The following is a 22851-nucleotide window of genomic DNA, read 5'->3' as shown; positions in this document are numbered from 1 at the left end:
TTGTTCCCTCCTATTAACTTCCTCACAAAGATGTGTCAGTGTTGTAACAATAAAAATGTCATTTTAACCTGAAGTTTAAACCAATGAGGGCAAATTTCTGGAACAAACTACTTAGCTGGCTCAGTAGTCTCTCTATTTTCTTCTCAATAGCTCTCAAACTGCCCCACCATAGTCTCATTCTGCCTTTATCCCTAGCTACAGCACCATCCATGCATCTGTGGCATTTACAGCTGGGATTTTATTAGGGCTTGTTGGTGGGCAGCAGATTATTTAATATAGAGCAAACCAATTATTTTGATAAGTCTTTAAAAATTATGTTCAGTTATACTATATCCTCTAAGCCAGGTCTACTCAGTTAGTTTATGGTGTACTACAGTGAGCAAGGTATGCTCATCAAAAAGCAGTAAACATAAGGTCACTCACATTCTAATGTGAGATTAGAGCAAGAACACCATGTATTTTTGATGTTGTCTAGGTGTATGCACCTGAGTCAACACTTAGAAGCTGAGTCCACATCAGCCCATTGGACTAAGTCGGGTTGAATGTTTTCTGCAACATAAAGACATGCTTGTGAGCTCCTACTCTTCTCTGCCCTTACACAAGTCAGACTGTAATAAGAAAAAGGTAAATCAGAGCAGAACACGATCATGGAAGTATTGCTCGCTGTCATTCATTCTAAAGGTTGACTAGCCAGGCATTCGCTCTCCACTATAGTAATTCCAAACTATATGGCCATTTTTAGGAAAAATAAAAAATAACAGAGAGTCAGGCTACGCAGCATCCAATAATCACCCAACCACTGTCAGGCTCCAGTAATAAGAGACACACTCACTTGAAATGTTCACCCACCCGTAACATTGATATGATACTGCCATACTGTTAGTTTGAACATGTACAGGATTTTTAGCAACAACTCATTGCAAAATCCAGAACAATCTCAGCAGATACAGATTCTCTGGTAATTCTTATTTCTCCTGGTGGAAGAATTCAGCATCTTCTTTTACAGTTTTTTTTTTTTCTCAATATGAGTATCATGCTGACCATCAAAGCAGAAACCCAAAGTTATGACAGAGATCAGCTTTCAAGGTTATACGTGCATGCAACTCATCAGCAATTGAGAGATTAAAAACAGAAATTCAAAAGTTTTTCTTAAAATTAAAAAACATTAAAAGCCAAGCTATCTATCAAACCTTTTAATACTATGAGGAAAAAACAGAAATATCTACAAAATGCCTTGAGGCATTTATACACATATGACTGGATTTGCTTTTGAAGGATCTCTTAGACTTCACTACCCACATTAGTTCTGCAACCATCCATTTTGTCAGCACAGCTGAACAAATTACAACACTTGGATATCACATAGGGTTATATTTTATCCTACATATCTACAAACTAATTCTGTAAGGTGTACTCTTTGCCAGTTATAATATCTGGTAGCACATAAAAGCACATAACAAAAGTACAGATGATCTAACTAAAAGTTACAGTGTGATTAAACTGATTCACAGTACTGGAGTGCCTAATCCACCACAGAATGACTTCAGAGAATACATAAGACACTTCAAATCTCTCTTTCTCCAAAAAGCTGCATGTCATGTAAATATTCCTATTTTGCCATGTGCAAACTGAGCTTTATTACTGTGAATGCTTATGAAATTTTTGTAACACTGGTGAATGAAAAGAAAACACTTAGCAAATGTGAAAATAAAACAATAAAAAAATCTTAAGGTACTAGCAAAATAGCTTGAAGTACAAAAAATAATGACATTATGAATTGTTAATAACCATGTATCTAAACAGAAAGGAAAAAAAAGCCAAATTTGCTATATTCATTATTAATTTGATTGTTCCAAAATGTTCAATATGACTAATGCAATAAACTGCATTGCTGCCCATTATTTATTTTGAAATACAAGCTAATTTATTCAATTTTTTTTTAAATATGGAGAACAATACTAAATATTTCAGGATCCTAAAATCACTAATATGCTGGCTGTGAAACACAAACTAGGAGAAGGAATAAAAAGGTGAACACCACCATGCAGTATTCTCAATCATTAATGTCAATGAGCAAACCTCAGACAGTTTTCAAGTTCCATTTTTTTGGGGTTTTTTTTTTGGTGTTTTATTTTTTTTTATTTGTTGGTTTGGTTTTGCATGCGTGGCCAGCAGTTCTGCATAACCGCAATCAAGATCTGCCTGATTCTTACTCTCTACCACTAAAGCAACAGAATTTATAAAATTCCAAGGCCTTAAGTACTAGGCAAGAAGCTGTTCTGGCAAAGGCTGTCTGTCTTATCTCCTGTTGAAACTGTGCCACAAAACAACCAAAATAACAGATTAGCAAGGCTGAAAACTCCTGGTTTTTGGTTTTCAACACCACCTTCTCTAATGTATTCCTAATAAACACTTCAACATCAACAAAAGCTCTAAAACAAGACAAGCAAACTCCCCAAAAATCTTATGTAAATAAGGTGGATTTTTAAACCATCTGTTCACTGACAGTGTAAAGATACTGAATAGATTTGGATAGTTTTCAGAGTCTGATCTAATATAGGCATTTTGCACTTTTTCCCATTCAATTGTTAAAAATAATAACAAAGATAAACCTTATTGACAAGATTACAATACCTTGCTCATCAGTGTATTGTAGGAGATCAAATTTGGTAGGAGCAAAACCATTCAAGACTGCTTAAGAGCATTTTCTCTTATGAATTCCACTGCTAGGATCCTAGTTCTAGTTTTTGTTCAGCAGCATTTGATTTCCTAATAGACAAGAGTCACTGAGCATTGGGTGATCCACAATAACCTTCATGCCTCATAAGTAAGGTAAGAAGGGCACAAACACTCCCCCACACAAGTCACCTTGTTGTGCGAATTCAATACACCTAGGTAATTTCTATTTTCCCTTTGTGTTTCTGAAAAACATGGATAGGTTATGAAAAATGCAACCTAATATGACCATTACTGTAATTGCATTGGATAGGTTTATTAATTTATCACAATTAAGTCAATAAGAGTTTTAGTAACACCATTATATTACTTGATTAGTTTTGAAAGTGATTAATCCTAAGAACACTACTTAATTGGAAGCATCTCAATTTACAAGGTACATTAAATTCTCAGTAGCATTTTAAGATTATTCAACATGCGCAGGTTAATTACCAGTAATCACTGTTTCATAAACTGTTTCATAAGAAACTTCAGTACAGCACTGGAAAAGAATAAAAGAGGATTCTAAGAAATACAACTGAACTTCAGTCCTGAAAGATACAACTAAACCTCAGTTCAAATTATTATAGTAAAAGGTCATATCTAACAGCTAAATTGCTAAAACCATTCTGAAATGGAAAAGATTATAAAAATTTGAGCAAAGATTAAAGAACAGTTGCCTACCTTAACACAGATGACAATTAGTCAGAACTGCCAAATTACTGAGTTGCACTAACTGCACTCATGCCCAGCTGCACATTAATTACTAGATTAGAAAGTTATAATTAATTTTCTTAATATCACTACACTGCTTTTCTTCCTTGAGTTAATAAAAACAGATTGCAATCAATCTTTGTCAATTCGTGCTGCAGAACAGAACTGCGGTATCTATTTCCATATGCAAAAAGCATCACATGCATAGCTCTTGGTGTAACACCCTGCCTAGAAGCTGTGTCTTCTGACATTTTAATGAAGTGTTGTAATAAGGCAAATAAATTGTAAATTATAATTTGACTTAATATAGTTAGTAGAATAACTACAAAAGCTTAAAAATTAATTTTTAAAGAAACTTCTTAATGACAAGATTGAAAAGTGGATAGTATTTCTACGTATTTTCAACTAGAAAAGAAGTTTTACTTGTAGTTACATTGTTGAAAGACTACATTTCTGAGACTTGTTAAATTTCTTCATCAGCTGACTTTGTCATTAAAAATGCTCCATAACTGTCAGGCCTTTGCAGAGCACAAATTGCAAGAAGCATGAAGAACTAGCAAAGGAAACCAGCTTCACAGAGATACAGAGTAAAGTTCATCAGAATTCTGATCAGGAGTGTTCAGTTATAGATACTGCAATGATAATTAATGTAGCACTCCAGCAGCATATATTTTCCCATGTCCATATCTGTATTAGTATCAAAAGGCATTTTTATAAGACAGAAAGGACTATTCAAGGATTCTCATGTGAGAAAAGGAGAACCAGGTAAAATCAATATGCCTTTTTTCATTTATGCCTGAAAGATGTTTTATTTCTGCAGCCTCACTGCTGCTTAAAAATTATTTATTTCCTCTCCTTGCATCCCCTTCTTCGTAAAAAATGAGAGTAGAAATATGAAAATTATGACATCATGGCTTCCAAAGAGCAGCAACCTATTTTATCCTGATCTAACGCAAGTCTTCACGTGTTCAGCTGAGGTGTCAGAACGGGAAGACTGAATATCCAATATTAAATGACTAAATGAAAGCTGAAAATGTTTTGAGTTTGGGTTTGTTGCCTTTTTTTTTTTTTTTTTAAACACTTCTAAAGTCTTCCAGAGGGTGGTAAAACCCAAGTAATTCTGTATTTGAGAGAAACTGGAATTAAGAAAAAGGATTTTTGAAGAATATATAGCCTCCAGCAGCAAAGTGAAGCATAACCTTTTTGTTATTTATCCTTTCTCCCTAACTTCCCTAAAGCAGCCCAATTTGTCTTAAACTACTAAATATTTTACATCTAGATGTTATAAATATGTCTACATATATAAAAAATTCTATATATGTGTATAGATATACACACACATCCACCCCTGAATGTATACCAAAATATGCCTATGAATAGTATGATTATCACACCTTCCAGAATATTCAAGTACTTAAAAATATTCAAGACCTTAAGGAACAATGTGTTACATGATAATACATTAGGAGAAGTAGGATTTATGGATCAACTCTTCCATAAAGTATCTTACTTTATGGTAGCAACTTTAGCATATGTCCCCTTTTGGGTACTGCAGAGGAACAGAAACAGACCAACTAGACAACCTCAAAATCATGAAGGAATATGAATGGAAGGAGGGAAGGGCTGAAAAGCAGTCAGCCCAGAAGTCTCAGAAGACACATGCAGGACAATACTCAGTACAGCTCCCAAACATTGGTTTTCATGAGCTACAAAATGGAAACACCTGAAAAAAAGACTGAGAGAAGCAACCCATAGATTTGGAAAACAAGATGCATCCGGGATTCAGATTCCTTTTATGGAAGATGTGGGGGTAAGGGTCATTAAAGCTGAAAATTATCACTAGATTGCTTCTCATCTGAAATAAAAATGGATTCGAAGAGTGCAGCAACCATGAAAGGGAGTACCAGTGTTAGAAAATACGTAAATTAGAGCAGGATCAAAAAAGGATTACAATATCTCTTGATTTACAAAAAATATAAAACTAAAAGGCAGTGGATGATCTCAGATGCTTGTAATAAAAACTTGCAACTTAGATTAAGGATTCAAATAAAGTCTGGAGGGTGAAGAGACACTACAAGAAACAATATAGCTGTTTTCCAACCAAAACCTGAGCCATTACATTGACGAACACTGACATAACTTAAAGTAGTAAGTACAGCACTACAGCTATCTGTATTTATGCTGAAATTATTGTTTTAAAACAAGGATGTGTTCTGTATTCATCTGCGTGCATGAAGCTGATCATAAACCTGAGAAAATCCAACTAATACTCAGCAATTATGCAAGCAAGTTTCCTGAAAAGACCATCTTAAGATTCCTGAAATGAAAGAAAACTCCTCAAATCCCATCAAATGCTAAACGTAACTGAACAATTAACAAATATTAAACTTTAGTTTCTTTTGAAATCTAAAGCTAAAAATCAATCTGCATGAAAGTTCCTGTTATTCTGATATTACAGACTAATATCTAGAGAAAAAAAGGTATTTCATGCTGATTTGTTAAGTTCACTCTGAAAGATTAAATGAAAAACTGCATTGAAAGAGTATCTGCTGTATCCATGAAAATGGATATGCCATGAATTTCTGGAGAACAAAAGATGTCATAGGCAGCTATGACAAGTCAGCTTAAAATTGAAAATGTTTATAAAAATGGCATAGAAAACACCTGTCAGCATTGGTATAATGGAAGTGAAAAACACAAAATTCAAGTTGCACAGTTTTAATAGGATTATGAAATACTATAACGAGAAATTTAGAATTCAGGTAAGTGAGATAGTTATTTGTGATATACTTGACGCATTGGAACCGTATCAGTTACAGGAAGGGTTTCAGTTGTCCGTCTGGGAGGTTACAGCTGGGAGGAGGTTAATGAAAGATCTCATATCCACGGTAATAAGATGAATAAAGATTTACTAATATATATAAACACACATATATCTATGTGCATATCTGTAATTGAAAGATGTACTTTGAGAAGTTTTGAATGGATTTTTTTTTTTTTTTTTTGAGAAAAAAAATGTAGTCTTCCATGGAGATGGCAGCAGAATCTGTTCTCAGTAATGATTTCTGAAAAAATGTGGTTAGTAACTCTTCTTCACACTCATTATTTTAGGACAGTAAGAATATGGAATAGCTACAAACATTAGTCACCTATTTAAACTAGTGCTTATTTTAGAACCTAAAATAGTCCTACTTTTGATGCTAAGGAAAAACCTTTTTCCTCAAGTCTTATGATGCTGAGCATGTATCATAACTGAGTCAATCAAAGTATCATGCTTGGTAGATCTGAATCCATATTATCCACATCATAAAGATGCTTAAACCAGAGCAGGGAAAAAAAAAAAAACAACCAAAAAACAAGAGGCAAACAAAAAACCAAACACAACCCCACATACCTTTCCATATAGAAATTATTATTCTTAAGAATGACCTGCTTGGTCTGAGAATTTAGCCAGGTATTAAAGTAATTCCAGATAAAATATACAAGAAACACACTTTGTAAACGCCTTCTCTCCTCATCTTATAGTCATTTAAAGAGTTCCCTAAGGAGAAGCAAGTGATGTGTTTTGCAGGCAAATTCCCACAAATGTACATCATTGCATGAAATACACAAAGCAAATAATTTGTCTTTAAAATTTGTCAGTTAGAAAATTCTTAAGTGAAACAATCCTAACTCAACTACCATTTTTTGATGATATCTTTCCCTGACATAGCTTGAATTGCAGTGGAAGTGACTGAGAAATGCTTGTGCTCATTTTATTTATTTAATGAAACCTGAGGTCTGCACGAATTGATTCCCATCCCTCTGAAAGAGGCCTCTTCCAACAGTCACATTTTGTCTACTATAACTAATCATTTACTGGGCACGGAGTAAAAATAGGGTATACATGATACAAGCAATTAAAAGGGAAATGATCTTTGACAAGTGCAAAGATTAATGTGCCTGCATTCAGGTGTCAGAGTTCCAAGCACAGTCAATACATGGTCAAGGAAGGGCAGCTCTGTAGGCCAGGCACTGGGTAGTTAATTCAGGGCAGGACCACTGCTCCTCAGGCTACTTTGCAGTGCCTGGCTCCCTAATGACTGTGACACGAGCTAGTTCCTGCTGCGCTGGTGAAATGCACAAAGATGTCTCATCTCAGACTAAGCCTCATCCTGCACATCTTTATGCATGACTCCAACTCTCAACTGTTTGGCAACTCAATATTAAGGGTTCCCTTGCATCTCCTAGGCAGTGGGAAAGTATGTCATACAAATAACTCCTAATTATCTGCCAATATCAAGGAGACAATAGCAGTTACCCAGCTAACGCAAGAGCACAAACACCACCAACACCTACATACTAATTTATAAAATCCTATTCTCAACAAATGCAGTTTCAAAATCTTGCAGGCAGATTTCTTTTCAGTTGCTCGGGAAGCAAACTGTGGATCTGATGCAACTTCCCAAACTCATCACTATCCACCCTGTGCTTCAACAATGGACTCATTAATTTACAACCAGACTAGTAGAAAATTTGCAGTATCTGATCAGTACATGCTGAATATTGGTACATGCCATAGATGACCAGGGTAAACCTCCTACTCCCAATTTCTTCTAGGGCAAAACACAAAATAATGTTTATTCTGACTCAAATCACTGCCCCTTTCCAGCACAGAAAACTTTCTTTATCTTCTTTATAAATAACACACCAAAAAAGCAATTTCCCATTTTTTTTTAAGCTATCAAGAGAAAATTTTATGATATCTGGGGAAGGTTTTGATACTCTGAAGGGAGTGTCTGCTGTGGAGAGGGCCAACCCGTGAAGACCAAGACCCTCCTCTAACCCGCTGGCTTCTGTGGGACTGCCTGCCACAAGGTTGATTTATAAAAGAACAATATCTACCATTAGTATCACAGAGATCTATAAAAATGTTTGAAGTCCTACATTTTATGCTGAGGAATTGCATTACTGATACTCACATAGGGTTTTTTACAGATAAGTATATGTTAATTATGAACTTGTAAGTATTTATACTCATTTTACAGTGCACTAATAAACTGTGGGGAACGAGTGTTTAAACTCTGAATTTGGAACTAGAATCTGTTTCCTTTGGCTATAAAGCAAGCACTTGAACTGAGAAAGATATTTTGCAGTAGCAGTAATAATAGGTCCCAAATTCTTCCTATGTTATTGCCCGAGGGCAGCCTCCCACACCAATTCAGTGTTACAATATTGGATAGAAGCTGCTGTTTGAATAATACAGCTTATCATCATAGGCTATCACCAAAATAATATTTCTCTTGGTTCTTTTTTTCCCCTGCCAAACAGATATGTTTCTTGAATGATCCCATGGAATTTTTTTAATACTTTTAAAATGAGATATTTTGCATTGCTCAGTGGCGAATCAGACACCACCACACGTAAAAAGTATCTACCCTGAAACCACACTGACATGTACTGATACCAACAATGAGAAAATCTAAATTTTAATAACATTGTCAGACCAATTTTTGTAATTTTATCTGTGACCACAGAAAAACTACTTATGGAAACTCAAAGCAAAAAAGGAAACCTCTGTGTTTGGGGTTGTGGGTTTATTTTGTTTTTTTTCTTTATTTTAAATGAAATATAGTTTTACAATAGTTCATTTGATTTTTACTGAATATAAAGCACTAGTCATGTAATGCTAATCATTTCAGATTAGGTAAAGGCGTAGCAAGCAATTCGTTTACTGTGCTGTTCGAACACGTTCTAAAACAATGAAATTCCTAATCAGATGACATATAACATGATGATATCAAAGTGCCCCAAACACAAAATTTTCAAGTTTATATTGCAGTCAGTACTGACTCGAGAAGTGTAAACTTGTTTATGAATCATGCAATGAACCAGTTGGTTAACCAGCACCTGAATTAACTGCTGAAAAAATGTACCCTTTGCTCAAAACATCCTTGTCACTAGTTACTTAGAAATTAGGATGGAATTAATTTCCTCAATTCAAAAAGTTAGTTCTTTCAATTATTTCCTAAGGTCTTCTTTAGTCAATGAAAAGAGATTGTTATCTCTAGAAGGCAAATCATTCTATGCTAAAACACATACTTAACACCAGAAAAATCATTTTTAGATAAAGTTCAGCTAGGATTTATCTCTTTGAATCTAGTGCTAATACAAATCCACACTATGATTCAAACACCTGAAGGTAAAAGTCTGGTTTCAAATGGTCTGTTTTACTACAGGGGAAATCTGTGTTTAACTCAATATCCAAATCCTTTTTGTTACTATTACCACTTTAATTTATTACATCAGTGGAGCATCTACCAAAACCACACACAGAGCACCTTTATTAAGTGTGCAAACTAGATTATTTTCAGGGGTTTTTTTGTAGATAGTTTTGATTTCTTCCTCTAAAATTACGTCCAATTTAGACAGAAGGGATAAAATTAAAGATTCCATCTAAAAACAGCATCTGCATGGTCATACAATGACAAATTATGCAGACAATTTATGTTTTTCTTCTTTAAAACCCCTTTAAAAAACATGTTTATTTTGCCAAAGATAGTTAACTTTGAAGAATAAGCTTTATTATTACCTCTGTGGTTTTTTGTTTTGTTTTGTTTTTTTTTTTTGATTAAATTAGACATGAGAGTTACTAGTGCAAAACAAAAAATTTAAATTAGTCATCCTGATTGAATCTCTGCAAGGAAGTGCTTCTTCACCAAAAAGAAGCACTTGTCACTAGGACAAGTAAAAGCATGAAACTCTTAACTTTGTTGAAGAATATATTATCATACTGAAGAATATAACATCATACAAACAACTTGATACTTAGGATAAATTTGCAGAATAATGCAACCATCACGTTTCAGGCATTTCTGGCAGTGTAAATGAGGGAATTAAGCTGTCCAAAAAGGTTTACTGAATTTACAAGCTTGGATCCTTCCCTCTTTATATTTTCAAACTTTCTCAATGCATTAAGATTCCTTTACAAACTATAGAGGAATATACTCTTAAGTGCATTGATTATGTTTTGGAAGAAGCCCCAGAACACAAAGAGTACCACTCTGTTGTAAGCTAAAACTTTTTCAAAACTTTTTCTAAGGAGGTAGCACACTCAAAATGAAGGCCACCTATTCCTCAAGTGATTTAGGCATGTGTGGCCTTAAACACATTTTGAATTTGGGAATTACATGGAAACTTTAAAATATTTTCCAGCAAGTTCTGTTGTCTAAAGACCAGCATTTCATACATTGGTGGTTGGTTTATCAGCTGCATTTCCTCCTAGGCAGAAAGTGCTGACAGATAGACTCGTTTAAATGCCTGTAACCTAAAGTACTCTGAAATACCAGAGCGTGTGTCCCAGACGAGAACAACACCTGTGCCTATGTCACCCTGGCATTTTAGCATAAAATCCCTCTTAAATCATTCAACAACAAAACCACTCACAAAACTATGGGTGTATTTTTCCTTGTTATTTTCTGTTTTTTCAAGTAACATGAGAGAAAAAGACTGGTTTTGAAGCTGTGCTCTGGGTGTATCTTCTTTTCTGGAATCCACACAGTGGTTCTGAGGATTTAGTAGCTCCAAAAAACTTCTGTTAAAACAGTGAATGCTTTGAGGCCTGGAAAGACATAACTTAAAATACTCTGTAGTTGTAGTTTAATGTAGTAATTAAAAAAAACCAACCAACCAACCAACCTAACAAAAAAACCCAAACAATGACAACAAAAAAACAAAACCAACAAAACCCAAAAGGCAAAAGAGGACCTTGTTTTAAAATCATTCTGACAACATTCCAATAGGACAAATATTGCAGTTTTGTCGCTTCCTTCCTTAGTTACCTACAAATGAGTAACTACTTTGTGCAAACAATTTAGTGAGGCCTCTGCTATCTCACTTCATAAAATGCATAATACTGAACTCAACTCAGGTCCACTGTTAACGTATAATCAGTGTTAAAGGTAAAGAATCCTGAGCTGACATCAGGCACAGTAAACATTTTACATCTATGTTAAGTAAATCTTACCACTCCCTATGGTTTGATTTTAATACAAATTAATCAGATTTATTTCAAAGTCCTCCTTTTTTATTTCTGTTAAGCTTCCCTGCTCTGATCCACTCCATCCATACCTCACAGCTTCTCTTCCTATAAAGAACTTCCCATGTTCCCTATATGCGTAAATGTTTACATTATTTACTTTGTCATTGAGACAGCAGAATAAGCATAGTATCCCCCTTGCAAACAGGCTGGACATCCAAAAATGCCATTTCTAGTTTGTTCTGTTTCCAGAAATAAAAATACTCTTTACTTCAGTTGAAAACTTTTTCATTAAACTTTTCCTTTTCATTTCATTTTTTCAGTTCAGTTTTCGCAACCATTTTTCAAAGTTTGAGATGCACTTAAAGGTTATATGATATACTGATTCTTCATAAAAAGCCAGGCACCTTAATGCCTAACAGCATTACTACATTGTAGCACACAAGGAATAATAAATAACCTTAAAACAGCTATTCAACTGGCCAGCATATAGAGAGTAAACATTTTATGGAAAATATATTCCTTCATATAGGAATATATGAAAGGTTTGCTTATTAGCAAATAGTAAAGTGGTTTTATTGGAACTGACAGTGACTAACAAAAGATACAGGTTTACCTTCAAAGAGGAAAGAAGTGGCATAAAGAGACAATTTCTATCTGAAAGAAAAAAATATTGTCTAGGATATCATACTTGGAATTTTATTCCTGACTGATCCAACAAACTAACAATAATCTGGGTTCTTCTCTATATTTCACAGCTGGGCATCATCCCATAAACACAAATCCAAGAAGTTCCTTTTTACTAGTTACAGGAGTAAAAATAAATAGATAGGTTAAAAAAGTTACTTGTTCCTGTGAACACAATGCAAGCTGGACATTTGTAAGCTTACTTAACTCCCTACGAGAGTTTCGGACTTCTTTATTTCAATAAATCTGAGAGGCATATTACAGAAATACACAAGCAATTCAGTTGCTTAGTCATAAATTACTTGAATTTTTTAGAGAGTAAAGGAAACGAAAATTTTAGCATGAAGAAGCCAGACTGTCATGGCTCACTGAGAAGAAAAATAAAGGACTATGAACTAGAGGTATTTTAAGAAGCTGTTATAGTTGATGTTTTGGAAGTACTGAAGACAAAATATCTAAAACAAAGGATTTGGGTGAGGGAGGAAAATAAGTGAGTAAATAAATGAATAAGTAAAGCGGCTTTGCTGACTTGTGCTCCTTATCCCCCGAAGAAGACTTAAGTCTGCCTAACAAGCCACCACCACTTTATACGCATCTCCCTCTGCAGCCTCTCTTTATTCCAGTGGTTTCAGTCACTACAGTCAACAAGTGTTATACAACACTGGTTACTCAAATAAGCAAGTGAGCTGTGAAAGGAACTTCAAATTTGGTGGCATGAGCAGAAGTGAAGAACAAATGCTACTGATGAGCCAAGGTACGCAGCAATATTGAGAATTTCAGAAAAATGGAAGTGCAATGAAACATTTAGAAAAAAAAGAAAAGGTAATTCCAGTACAAACTACCATTCTAATTACTTAAAATGTACTTCAGAGACAAAAGGCAATTTTACAAACACACACTCAAGAAATGGCTAATAATTTTAGCTGAAAAACAGTACAGTGAAATTTTAAATATGCTTGATAATAAGTGTTCCGCAAGTAAGATAGTGAGTGAGTTTCCCATGCAATGGAAGTTGCGCTGAAAGCAGCAGGATGAAGAAAAGCAATGGAGAAGAGCACAAGATTTCAGGTGAATGCCTTCGGTATGTTAGGACATGCTCAGACAAAAAACATGTATGTTTACACAGAGGCGCATGCAAGGGGAGAGCAAGTCTGGCTATGATGATACAGGACAGAGAAAACAAACTATTTTGTGAAGAACATTTGCATAATGAAACAAATACCCAGCTTATCTGTCAATCCAAAACCAGTAATTTAAAAATAACCACTGATACCCACAATCTATTGTGAGTGTTCTCCAGTTTGAAGCACAGATCAAAATAAAATCAAATAAAATACTAATCGGAAATAAGGCATATTAGGTCGGTAATATATGCAGGCTTCAGTGGCTTAGCATTTCCTAAGCTTGGATGACAGCGTATTTGTTTACACACAGTATTATGGAAGAGTCATCTACTGAAGGTCAGATCTAGACAGATGTGCAAGGACTCAGAATGAATAACCAATAACTTAGCATTTAATGTAACTTTTTCTGCCATAGCAAAGGAAGTTATCTTGGCAGAGATCCTCTTCCACTTTTGTGCCAGATAAGAAATGAATCTCTTTTGCATTACCACCTTGTAGTGTTTGTGGCTGACATTTGTAGTGCACCACAGCAGTTGTTGCAAGAAGCTAGGATCAAAACCATGGAGACCTATAACAGAATTTGAACTATTTGCAAATCGCATTGATATATTTAGTGGAAAAGCAGGGATTCAGATAAGGCCTACATATAAGTCAAATTTTTGTTGACATACACTACGTAGAATAAAGTACCGCAATTACAAACATAAACTAGAGGTTTTTTGTAACAGCTTTGGAAAATGCCAAAACCACAAAACTCAAGCTGTCATGCTATTGAACTTGTGGAGAATTCATTAAAATCTGTTGAGAAAAAATAATTAGCATGCATGCAAGTAAAAGCCAAAGCCTGAGGATCACGACTGGGCAGCAGTTCATCAGCCCCTTCAATGATGAGCAAGTTCAGAAAGTGCTAACTCCCTCCTGCTCCAGCACACAGACATGTTTTTTGCCTCCCACCTCACTCCTGTTTGAAAGGAAGGTGGAAGACAAGCCTGTCTGAACTGATACACCAGAGGTTTCTGTAGAGGCTCTGAGTAGTTCACTGTGAAGCCTGAAGCCAACCAAGCGAGCATGTCAATGTACGTCCTATGTACATGGGAAAAGTGTACCCGTAAATACAGATCAAACAGAGAACAGTGGAAGATGCTGAGTACCAAGGAGGGAGTCACGCAAAAATACACAACACCAACACAGGGATATGTGAAATTCTTGGTTCACTTTCTTGCGACAGGTGGTGCTGGGGTTTATTTGCAGCATGAAGAAAGCTGATGTGTCCCTACAAGTACACAAATATCCCTCACAGGTGTAACTTTCAGTATTCTTCCTCAAGCAGTGCAAAGAAAACGTTTTCTTTACCAGTACAGTATCACTGCTAGTAGCCCTGAGATGGGCCAAGGAGATGCTAACACCTGTCTGGAGTCAGATACTGGAGGACAGAGAGACTTCAGGAGAGCATGCATCTTCTGCAGAAAACATGCAGCTGCCTTCAAATCACAATTGGCCAAAGCAAAACCACTCTTTGGGAGAGGGTGCATAACAGCAAGTCACTTGTAGCAGGTCTTACTCTTGTTTCTTGATATGAAGGACACACTGATACTACATCTGAGAACAGCTAAAAATAAAGAGTACAAAGTGGCTGGAAATCTTATCTCTTCAGAGCAGCACATGTCCTTTTGCTGTTATCCTACCTATAACAACACTAAAAGCAACGAAAGACTTCAGTAAAAGTGATAGGCAACACACTAACTGACAAAAAAGCAGCCAGTACATGAATAAATGTACTCCCATATGCATTCTTGTACATAAAACATATATCTACTTAAATTTCCAAATTTAAACTATAGAACTAAGGATATTATATCAAATTCTATGTAGCTGGGAAGAAAAAAACTGTATAGCAATTATAATAGTTCTGTGGTGAAGACGGTTTCAGCATAACTTTTTTTCTATGCTATAGTCACCAAAGACCAGTTGTTTTACCTCTTGATATTAAGCAATGCCCAAGGTATCCCAGTGGGAGTGTTGAAAGCAGGTAGCAATTTCTCTCCAAGCTCCACTGCCTTTTTTCGGAAAACCTGAAAGTTAAGAAGAAACAGTGTTGGAAAATGCGTTGTTGCTCCCACTACATTAATTTAGATAATACCATTATTGAGTGTATGGTACAAGCCATCTAGCACGACGAAGCATCCCTGCATTTTTAGAGTGGCATCAAAGGAACTAAGCAGCATAACTCATTTTCCATTACACACAGTAAGTGGAGAACTCACACAGCAGGATCATGCAGTGCTGATGCCCAGATGACCTGCATCTGGCATGACCAGCATCAAGCCAGAGACAGCATGGCTGGACAGGCTCTGGTTTGCGCAGATCTGCTTGCGCACTGCCTGCTGTGCCTGCCAGGTACTCCAGGGTCAGAGAGGGGACTGTTCTCTGGGTACGCTGCTAGACCCAGGCTGGCTGGTAGGCAGCTGGCATCTCCTCCCACAGCAGTTGGGGATGCAGTCACAGAAATGCCGCCTTTGCTCTGTGTGAGGTTTATTAACTGTGGCTAAGCGTGCCATGGGAACCTGGGCTGGATTGCTGTGTGCTTGCCGTACTGCAGATATGCTGCACAGGCAATCTGCAGCCAAACCACATCACCCCGCTCAGAAAAAAAAAAAAAAGAAAAACTATTTTTGCAGCACCACAGTCTTTAGGGACTTGTCTACACCTGGCTTATACCCAGATGGTATCAATGCCATGATTCATAAAAAAATTGGAATATATCCCTGCAGGTAACTGAGACTTCGCTTATCTTTAGCATCTAAAGTGTTCCAGCTTTCATCTCAAAAACAAGAAGCGATAAGACCCCAAACACTTACCATATGCCCACAAATTGGCAAACAATTTAACTTCAGGAACTTTTATATCCACAGTAATAGTTAAAAAGCTAGAACAAAGAAAATTTTGGTCTCCTTCAACTACCAGCTCAGCTTAAGTTACACTTACCTGACTTTTTGAGCACTAACTGCTCTAGTAAGATAGATTTTAATTAGAAGCAATATTGTTCCAACTTAAATATAGAAACCTATTCAGTGATTTCAGTATGTGTATGTTCAAGGCCGATTTCCTTGGAGTTACACTGAGATCCTGTGTAACACTGAAAGGGATTATCCCAGGTGTAGTAGCCAAGATAGCAAAGTCACCTTCATTGTTCTCCCTTTCTAATAACGGCTCCTTTCAATTAATTTTTTTCCTCTCAGACATATTTATGATGAATTTTTGTTTATGTATAAAAAATCAACTTGTGCATCTGCTGCATCTCACAGTGTAGCAAAAATACAGTAAATTTTTTGAGAAGGAAGGAAACGCACTTTGCTTTGTTGAAGTTGGCATTGGCCCACCTCTCAAGCATGTCAAGGTCCCTCTGGATGGCACCCTTTCCCTCCAGAATATCAACCAAACCACACAGCTTGGTGTCGTTGGCAAACTTGCTGAGGGCGCACTCAATCGCACTGTCCATGTCGCCAACAAAGATGTTGAACTGAATCAGCTCCAACACTGACCTCTGAAGGACACCACTCATAACCGGTCTCCAACTGGACCTTGAGCCTTTGACCGCAACTCTGCATGTGGCCATCCATCCAATTCTCTATCCACCAAGTAGTCCATCCATCAAATTCATGTCTCTCCAGTCTAGAGACAAGAATGTTGTGGGGGACAGTGTCAAATGCTTTGCACACGTCCAGGCAGACAACGTCAGCTGCTTTGCCCCAGTCCATCAGTTCTGTAGCCCCATCATAGAAGGCCACCAAATCGGTCAGGCAGGATTCCCCCTTAGTGAAGCCATGTTGGCTGTCACCAGCCACCTCGTTGTTTTTTATGTGCCTTAGCATGCTTTCCAGGAGAATCTGCTCCATGACCCTGTCAGGCACAGAGATAAGACTGACTGGTCTGTAGTTTCCCAGGTCTTTCATTTTCCCCTTCTTGAAAAGGGGGGTTATATTTCTCTTTTTCCAGTCATCAGAAGCTTCACCTGACTGCCATAATTTTTCAAATATGAGGGACAGTGGCTTAGCAACTTCATTTGCCAGCTCCTTCAGGACCTGCAGGTGGATTTTCTCAGGACCCATGGCCTTGTGCACATAAATGAATGTAAAATTCTGGAATAATCATGTTACCCATAAAAAAAATCTAGACTACCCCATAGTTTCTTTATACAACACAGATCTCAAGATTTCTGTGGCAATAGTCCAAGATTTAGAATTACAGTAGAAGGTATTTTGAGGGATGTTAAGTTATTTGAAGCTGAATTATGGCTGAAGTCAGAAAACATTTTAAGTGGATTGTATGTGAGTGCTGGGAGAAACTTGAAGTAAGGCAGCAGGGAAAACAATTTGCTCAGAAATCCCGCCATAATCCAAGTTATTTCTGACTCCCCTGTTTGTGTGGATTCTGCTGAAAGTTATGGATTTGTGATCTTCATCCAGCACACAATTCAGACTCCCCAAGGGTTAAAACCTTGAGGGAAACTCACAAATGTTTGGTGCAGAATATAATCATCTTTTAGTAGATTTCCCTGAGAGAAGCAAGTGACCATAACACACCAGGAGCATATAAGCTTTCCCCTCATTACAGTACCTTGGTCTGTTGAACCCAAACCTATGCTTTGCTCTTTCAGCACAAGAGAGGCCTCCTCAGCTTTTCACTATATATGGTGTAATCAACTCATCAGCTTACCTCAGTATCTCTACCCTGAAACACTGAAGTATTAACAAGAGAACAGTTACAATAACCCTCCCATGCAATGGGCACACAAGGATCCTGAATTTCTGTGGAAGCTACTGCTGTGCAGGATAAAACCCTATCTTTTGCTATAAGTAAAGAGAGTAGACACTGTACTTTATGCAATGTGCTTAAAGGTGCCATATGTACTCTGTTTAGATGTGTATCTAAAGAGTGTATTTAAAGATAAAAGGAGGTCTCCTTTTCATAAACCACATACGTATTTAACCACAGCAGTGGCAGCCAGGCTCAGTAACTGCTGTACCTTACAGGCTGTATTATTCCTTCATCATTAAAAAGATTACATGCAAACTCAGAAAAGGTGAGTTACAATAACTGCTTCTGTACAAAAATGTAACATTTTAGCATCTTAATTAAAGATTTGATGCACAGCAATAATGCTTTACTTTCACATATTTCTACCAACTCACATTTTTTTCAATTATATTGTATTTCTTTTATAAATTAACAACCTAATTGATTTCTTTCAAAATAAAATTGCCTACTTCATGGAAATGTCAAAAATAACGGTTATCAAAAAGTAAACACATCTGATATGAAGGGCTAATTTAACATGGCTGAATGACTGCTAAATCGCTATTAAGCAGAACAGTATAGGCAAGAATGACAAGCATACACCACCACTCCGAATGACTGAACACCATAATAGCAACTTCACGCAGCAAAATGATGCTCTTTCAGCAAGGGTAAAAGGGTGAAGATCAATAAAGGAACCACTTTAATTTTCAATTTGCAGCTTTAACAGTTAAAAAATAGTAATAGGAAAAGCAGGTGTTGTAATTATTGCACACTGTCCATAATTCTAACCGTATTTTTCTTTTGCAGAAACATCTAATATTGAACAAGAAATAAATATTGTACTGGGTGAACTATTTTTTTTTTTTTTTTTGGATAATGAAAGTAAATAAAGATCAGAAACTTCTACTTGATATCTCTATTGCTGACATGAATTTCAACTTTTTGCCATGCCATAATCTTTCCCCACTAGCACTCAGTAAAGTCATTTTTCAGTAAGCAAAAAGTCTGACAGCCTGAGATGCACAGACTAAAGGCAGAAATGACAGAGCACAAACTGAGAGACATTATATATAATAAAGGAAAAGTTCTACAGCAAAATTTCCCATGCGAGTTGTTATCTTGAAGGCTCGACGACTTTTCCTGGCCTCTCCTCATGGATGCTCAGCCAGCAGTAACAAAGGCTTATTTCCACAAAGTACTCCAACTGGATCAGACCTGGCAGAAGTTGTCACAGCCCCATGTCTGCACCCACCCTTCATCCTACACTTAGTTCTCACAGTTTAAATATTTTCCTACAAGTCTAAAAGTCTACAAACCACTTCCAAGACTTCCATGACTTGCTCCACCGCTCTATCAGATCTAGACTGCATACTTTTTAAGGAAGAGGGACTGTGGAGTTATTTACCTGACATATCAGCTGTCCCTTTATCAGATGATGCAACGAGCAAGCCACACTGTCACCAATCCCTTATTTTAAACTGAGAATTCAGAGGAAATACTATGTCTGTCTTTAAAAAGAAACCAAACCACTAAAAATTGCACTGATATTTAACACAGCTAGATTCTATACTACAGCAAAGAAAATTATTCTAAGTGAAGCACTGTGATGCAGGATAGCAATGATAATTGAAATCATTGAATACTTGATCAGTGTGTAACACTATAAGCTCAGGTTTCTCAATGCTTTCTCAAGCATTTCTTTCTAACCTAATTTTATCCAGAAGACAGATTTTGGATGTGAGGTAATCCTTCTTGTTAAATTCAAAGTATTATTAATATTTTAAATACATAAGAACTCTAATAAACTTGTATGATACTGATTCACACTGTGTGACGGTCCTGTGTAAGGAGGACCTGTGATACAAGTACACAGACCCCTTCACACTTTGCATTTCTACTCAAAATTAGCACTAAAGCAAATTAGATAGTTACTATGGTCATATAATAAATTATACAGAAGATAGAGTTAGTACATTTTCTATTCAGATGTACATTTATATTAGTAAGCTGTGAACTGTTAGTTAAAATAAGATCAGTTAGTTAAAAAATGGTCAGTAAAGCAGCACCTTCGTTATCCTGTGAGTTAGCAATCTCAAGTGCCTTACAAACACAAAAGTCACTCCAAGCCATCACCATTTGTCCAAGCCATAAGTGGTAATATATAAACAAAAAATGCTGTGCACACTTGGCTTTCCTGTTACTGTCCATTCCACAGGCAATGCACATACCAAGCTAAGAGGCAAAACATTATTTTCTCACTCCATTAGACACTCAACTTTTTTTAAAATACATATAAATATTTTTGGTCTTCATAAGAGAGAACAAACTAACTTGGGAACTTCCCTTACCACACAACCACTGCACAAGATGCTAGGAGGCATGCTTTTGCACAACACCATACGTACAGATGTTGTGAATTCCAATGCCAGAAGTCATCCACTTCCTCAGGAGCTATAATCTGCATCTCTCATTCTAGTAGGACTGCTAGCACTCTTACTGAAAAAGGTAAGGAAAGTAACCACATTTACATATACAGTATTTCCATCAGCAGTTTTTCTACGGTAATTGTTTTTCTAATAAAAATTTCGGGGCTTTTTCCTCAAATGTGACCTTAATTCAGTGAGGCACTCTTGCTTACAAAAGTAGTTTGGGTATGTGACTTTTTTTTTGGTTCTGCTTACTTTGTGGCACTTATGCAAATGCACAGGTTTGGGTTTTGTTTCACAAAGAAGTTGTGATTTTAATGAACTACCTTTTCCAAATACCCACTTAATTTAAAGCAGTTACTCTCATTCTTTATGCAATGTTGTGGCATGCAGATACCAAAAGTGTGTTTTGTGATTTTTGTTTTTAAATGGCTTTAGAGAAGTATTTTTGTTTTGAAACAGATTGTTAAGAGTTCATACATCCAGAATAGCCTGGCTCATGGTTAGAAGACCCAATCCCACAATCGGATTTTACAAACTCTTGTGTCCATAATCAAATCTTGTTTAGGGTGAACAGTGTTCCCAGAGAGAAATGAGGATCTGCCTGCAAAGAAGCAACTGCAGGGCTAAGACCAGAGCTATTATCTGGTGAGCACCGGCTTTCATTATAGTGCAAGAATGTTAACTCCTCTGGATAAATGAAAACATTTCCTCTGGCTGGAATGACAAACCCCTTTGAAAACGTTAGATTACCTCATCATAGATTTAATTGTTGTTGCTAATCAGGAAGAAAAGAAAACACAGGAAACAAAGAAATATCTTGAATTGCGTATGAGGCACCTCTAATTAAAAAGGAGCGTAACATGGTACAACATCATAAATCAAAGAACAGCCAGAATTCTGACTTTAAAAGTCCTCCATATGAGGAAAACCAGAAGATAAATTTTAACGTCAAAGGAAACAATCCTATTTTAATTTTTTTCAATTGACAAAGACATTTTCTTCACTTTTCTAATTGTGTCAAATTAAACATCTTTCATTTTTGCATTATATTCACAGATAGAAACTGACAAGCCACTAAGTAAGATTTATTGTTTTTTTCCTGTACCTGACTGCCTTTCCCAGTAGGGTAAGGAAAGAATATTTCAATGCAAAAGCAGGAAATGAGAGCAGAAAAATGAACAGGGACAGGCCGTTTTGCTGCTTTTTAGAACACTGAATAGAAATCCTTTCAGTGTAACAAATGTTGATTTAGGTTTAAAGTGATCTGCCAACAAAAGAAAACTCTCTTAGAAGACCTTGGTCCAATACCTTCTTCCCTGAAAGACAATCCAGGATTTTTGCTGTGTTTGCATTTGTTTTATTTTTACAACGAAGGATTAGAAATACTACAAAAATTGTGGCACTCCACCTAACATACCAGAACACTTGAAATACTGTAAGTTGAATTGTTTCACTACCTTCAATACCAAGTGATACCACACTAAAGTGTCGTGTTTGAAACTATTTCCTGTAACATATTTTCAGTGTTTATGACACCTGGATAAGTTACCCAGCTGCTGGCATTAATTCAGCAGCAATTACTGCTTTTAGAATTACTGTAACCTTGACACTAGCAGGTGGCTTTGAGTTTAATTTCATTCAGTCATCACTTGCAGCTGGCTGAGGCAAGTCAGTTATGAATTATCTGTGCTACAAGGTGAGGAGACAGTTAATAACATTTCTGGAAACAAGTCTTATAATGGGTCACATCATTGTGGTAACCAGTACCAACAGAAGGAGCCCAAATGACTTTGTCTAGGACTTTCAAGCCACAGTAGTGTTTACTGTACACCCAGGTTCAGAAATGCCGAAAGTGTGTTTTCAGCATTTTCCTCAGAAAACAGGCTGGGTCCAAGACCAGCTTGTTAGCTCTGAGCCAGCCCTGGCCCTGCTGGACCTAAGTGGAGCACACGTGAAATGTCACATCAATGCACGAGCCCACCTCCAGCCCATGACTGCACCCAGCCTCATGTCTTCTTACCAGGATACAGAAGAGGACAGTGCATTAAAAATGAGTGGCTCTGCTCAAGGCTACACCTGCAGTGGTCAAAGACAAGACAAAGCTAACCAGCATGACTGAACATGTTGACACGAGAGTCAGCATCATGCTCTTCAGCACTCTGCATGTTGAGAAGGCTTTCTGGTTTTCAAGCATAGACCCAAAGCACTTTTGCCCATCTGTATTACTTTGCTCAGAGCTAATAAGCCTCCCTTCAATCCCCAAGACTGGAGGGTCACTTATGGCTGAGCAGAGCAGGACTGGCTCTCCTGGGGCTGCACCAGCCTGGAGCTCAGAAGGTTGTCTGGATGTGGGAAGTTTCCCTAC

General features: G+C 36.7%; 1 protein-coding gene across 1 annotated transcript in view; it reads right to left on the bottom strand.

The window, feature by feature from the left end:
* The window catches only part of LOC104403352 (mannosyl-oligosaccharide 1,2-alpha-mannosidase IA-like), a gene marked incomplete at its 5' end in the record, with an annotated part of 80704 nt that overhangs the window by 39769 nt on the left and 18084 nt on the right, over nt 1-22851 (bottom strand). Inside the window, one exon of the mRNA XM_010011458.1 lies at nt 15235-15329. Within this exon, the coding sequence (XP_010009760.1) occupies nt 15235-15329 (95 nt within the window). The remainder of the gene's footprint in view (nt 1-15234; nt 15330-22851) is intronic.

The sequence above is a fragment of the Nestor notabilis genome, unplaced genomic scaffold (genome assembly GCF_000696875.1).
Source record: "Nestor notabilis isolate BGI_N333 unplaced genomic scaffold, ASM69687v1 scaffold503, whole genome shotgun sequence".
NCBI classification, from domain to species: Eukaryota; Metazoa; Chordata; class Aves; order Psittaciformes; family Psittacidae; genus Nestor; species Nestor notabilis.
The sequence above is the reverse complement of the archived record's forward strand: the minus strand, read 5'-3'. Positions and strand labels throughout refer to the sequence as shown.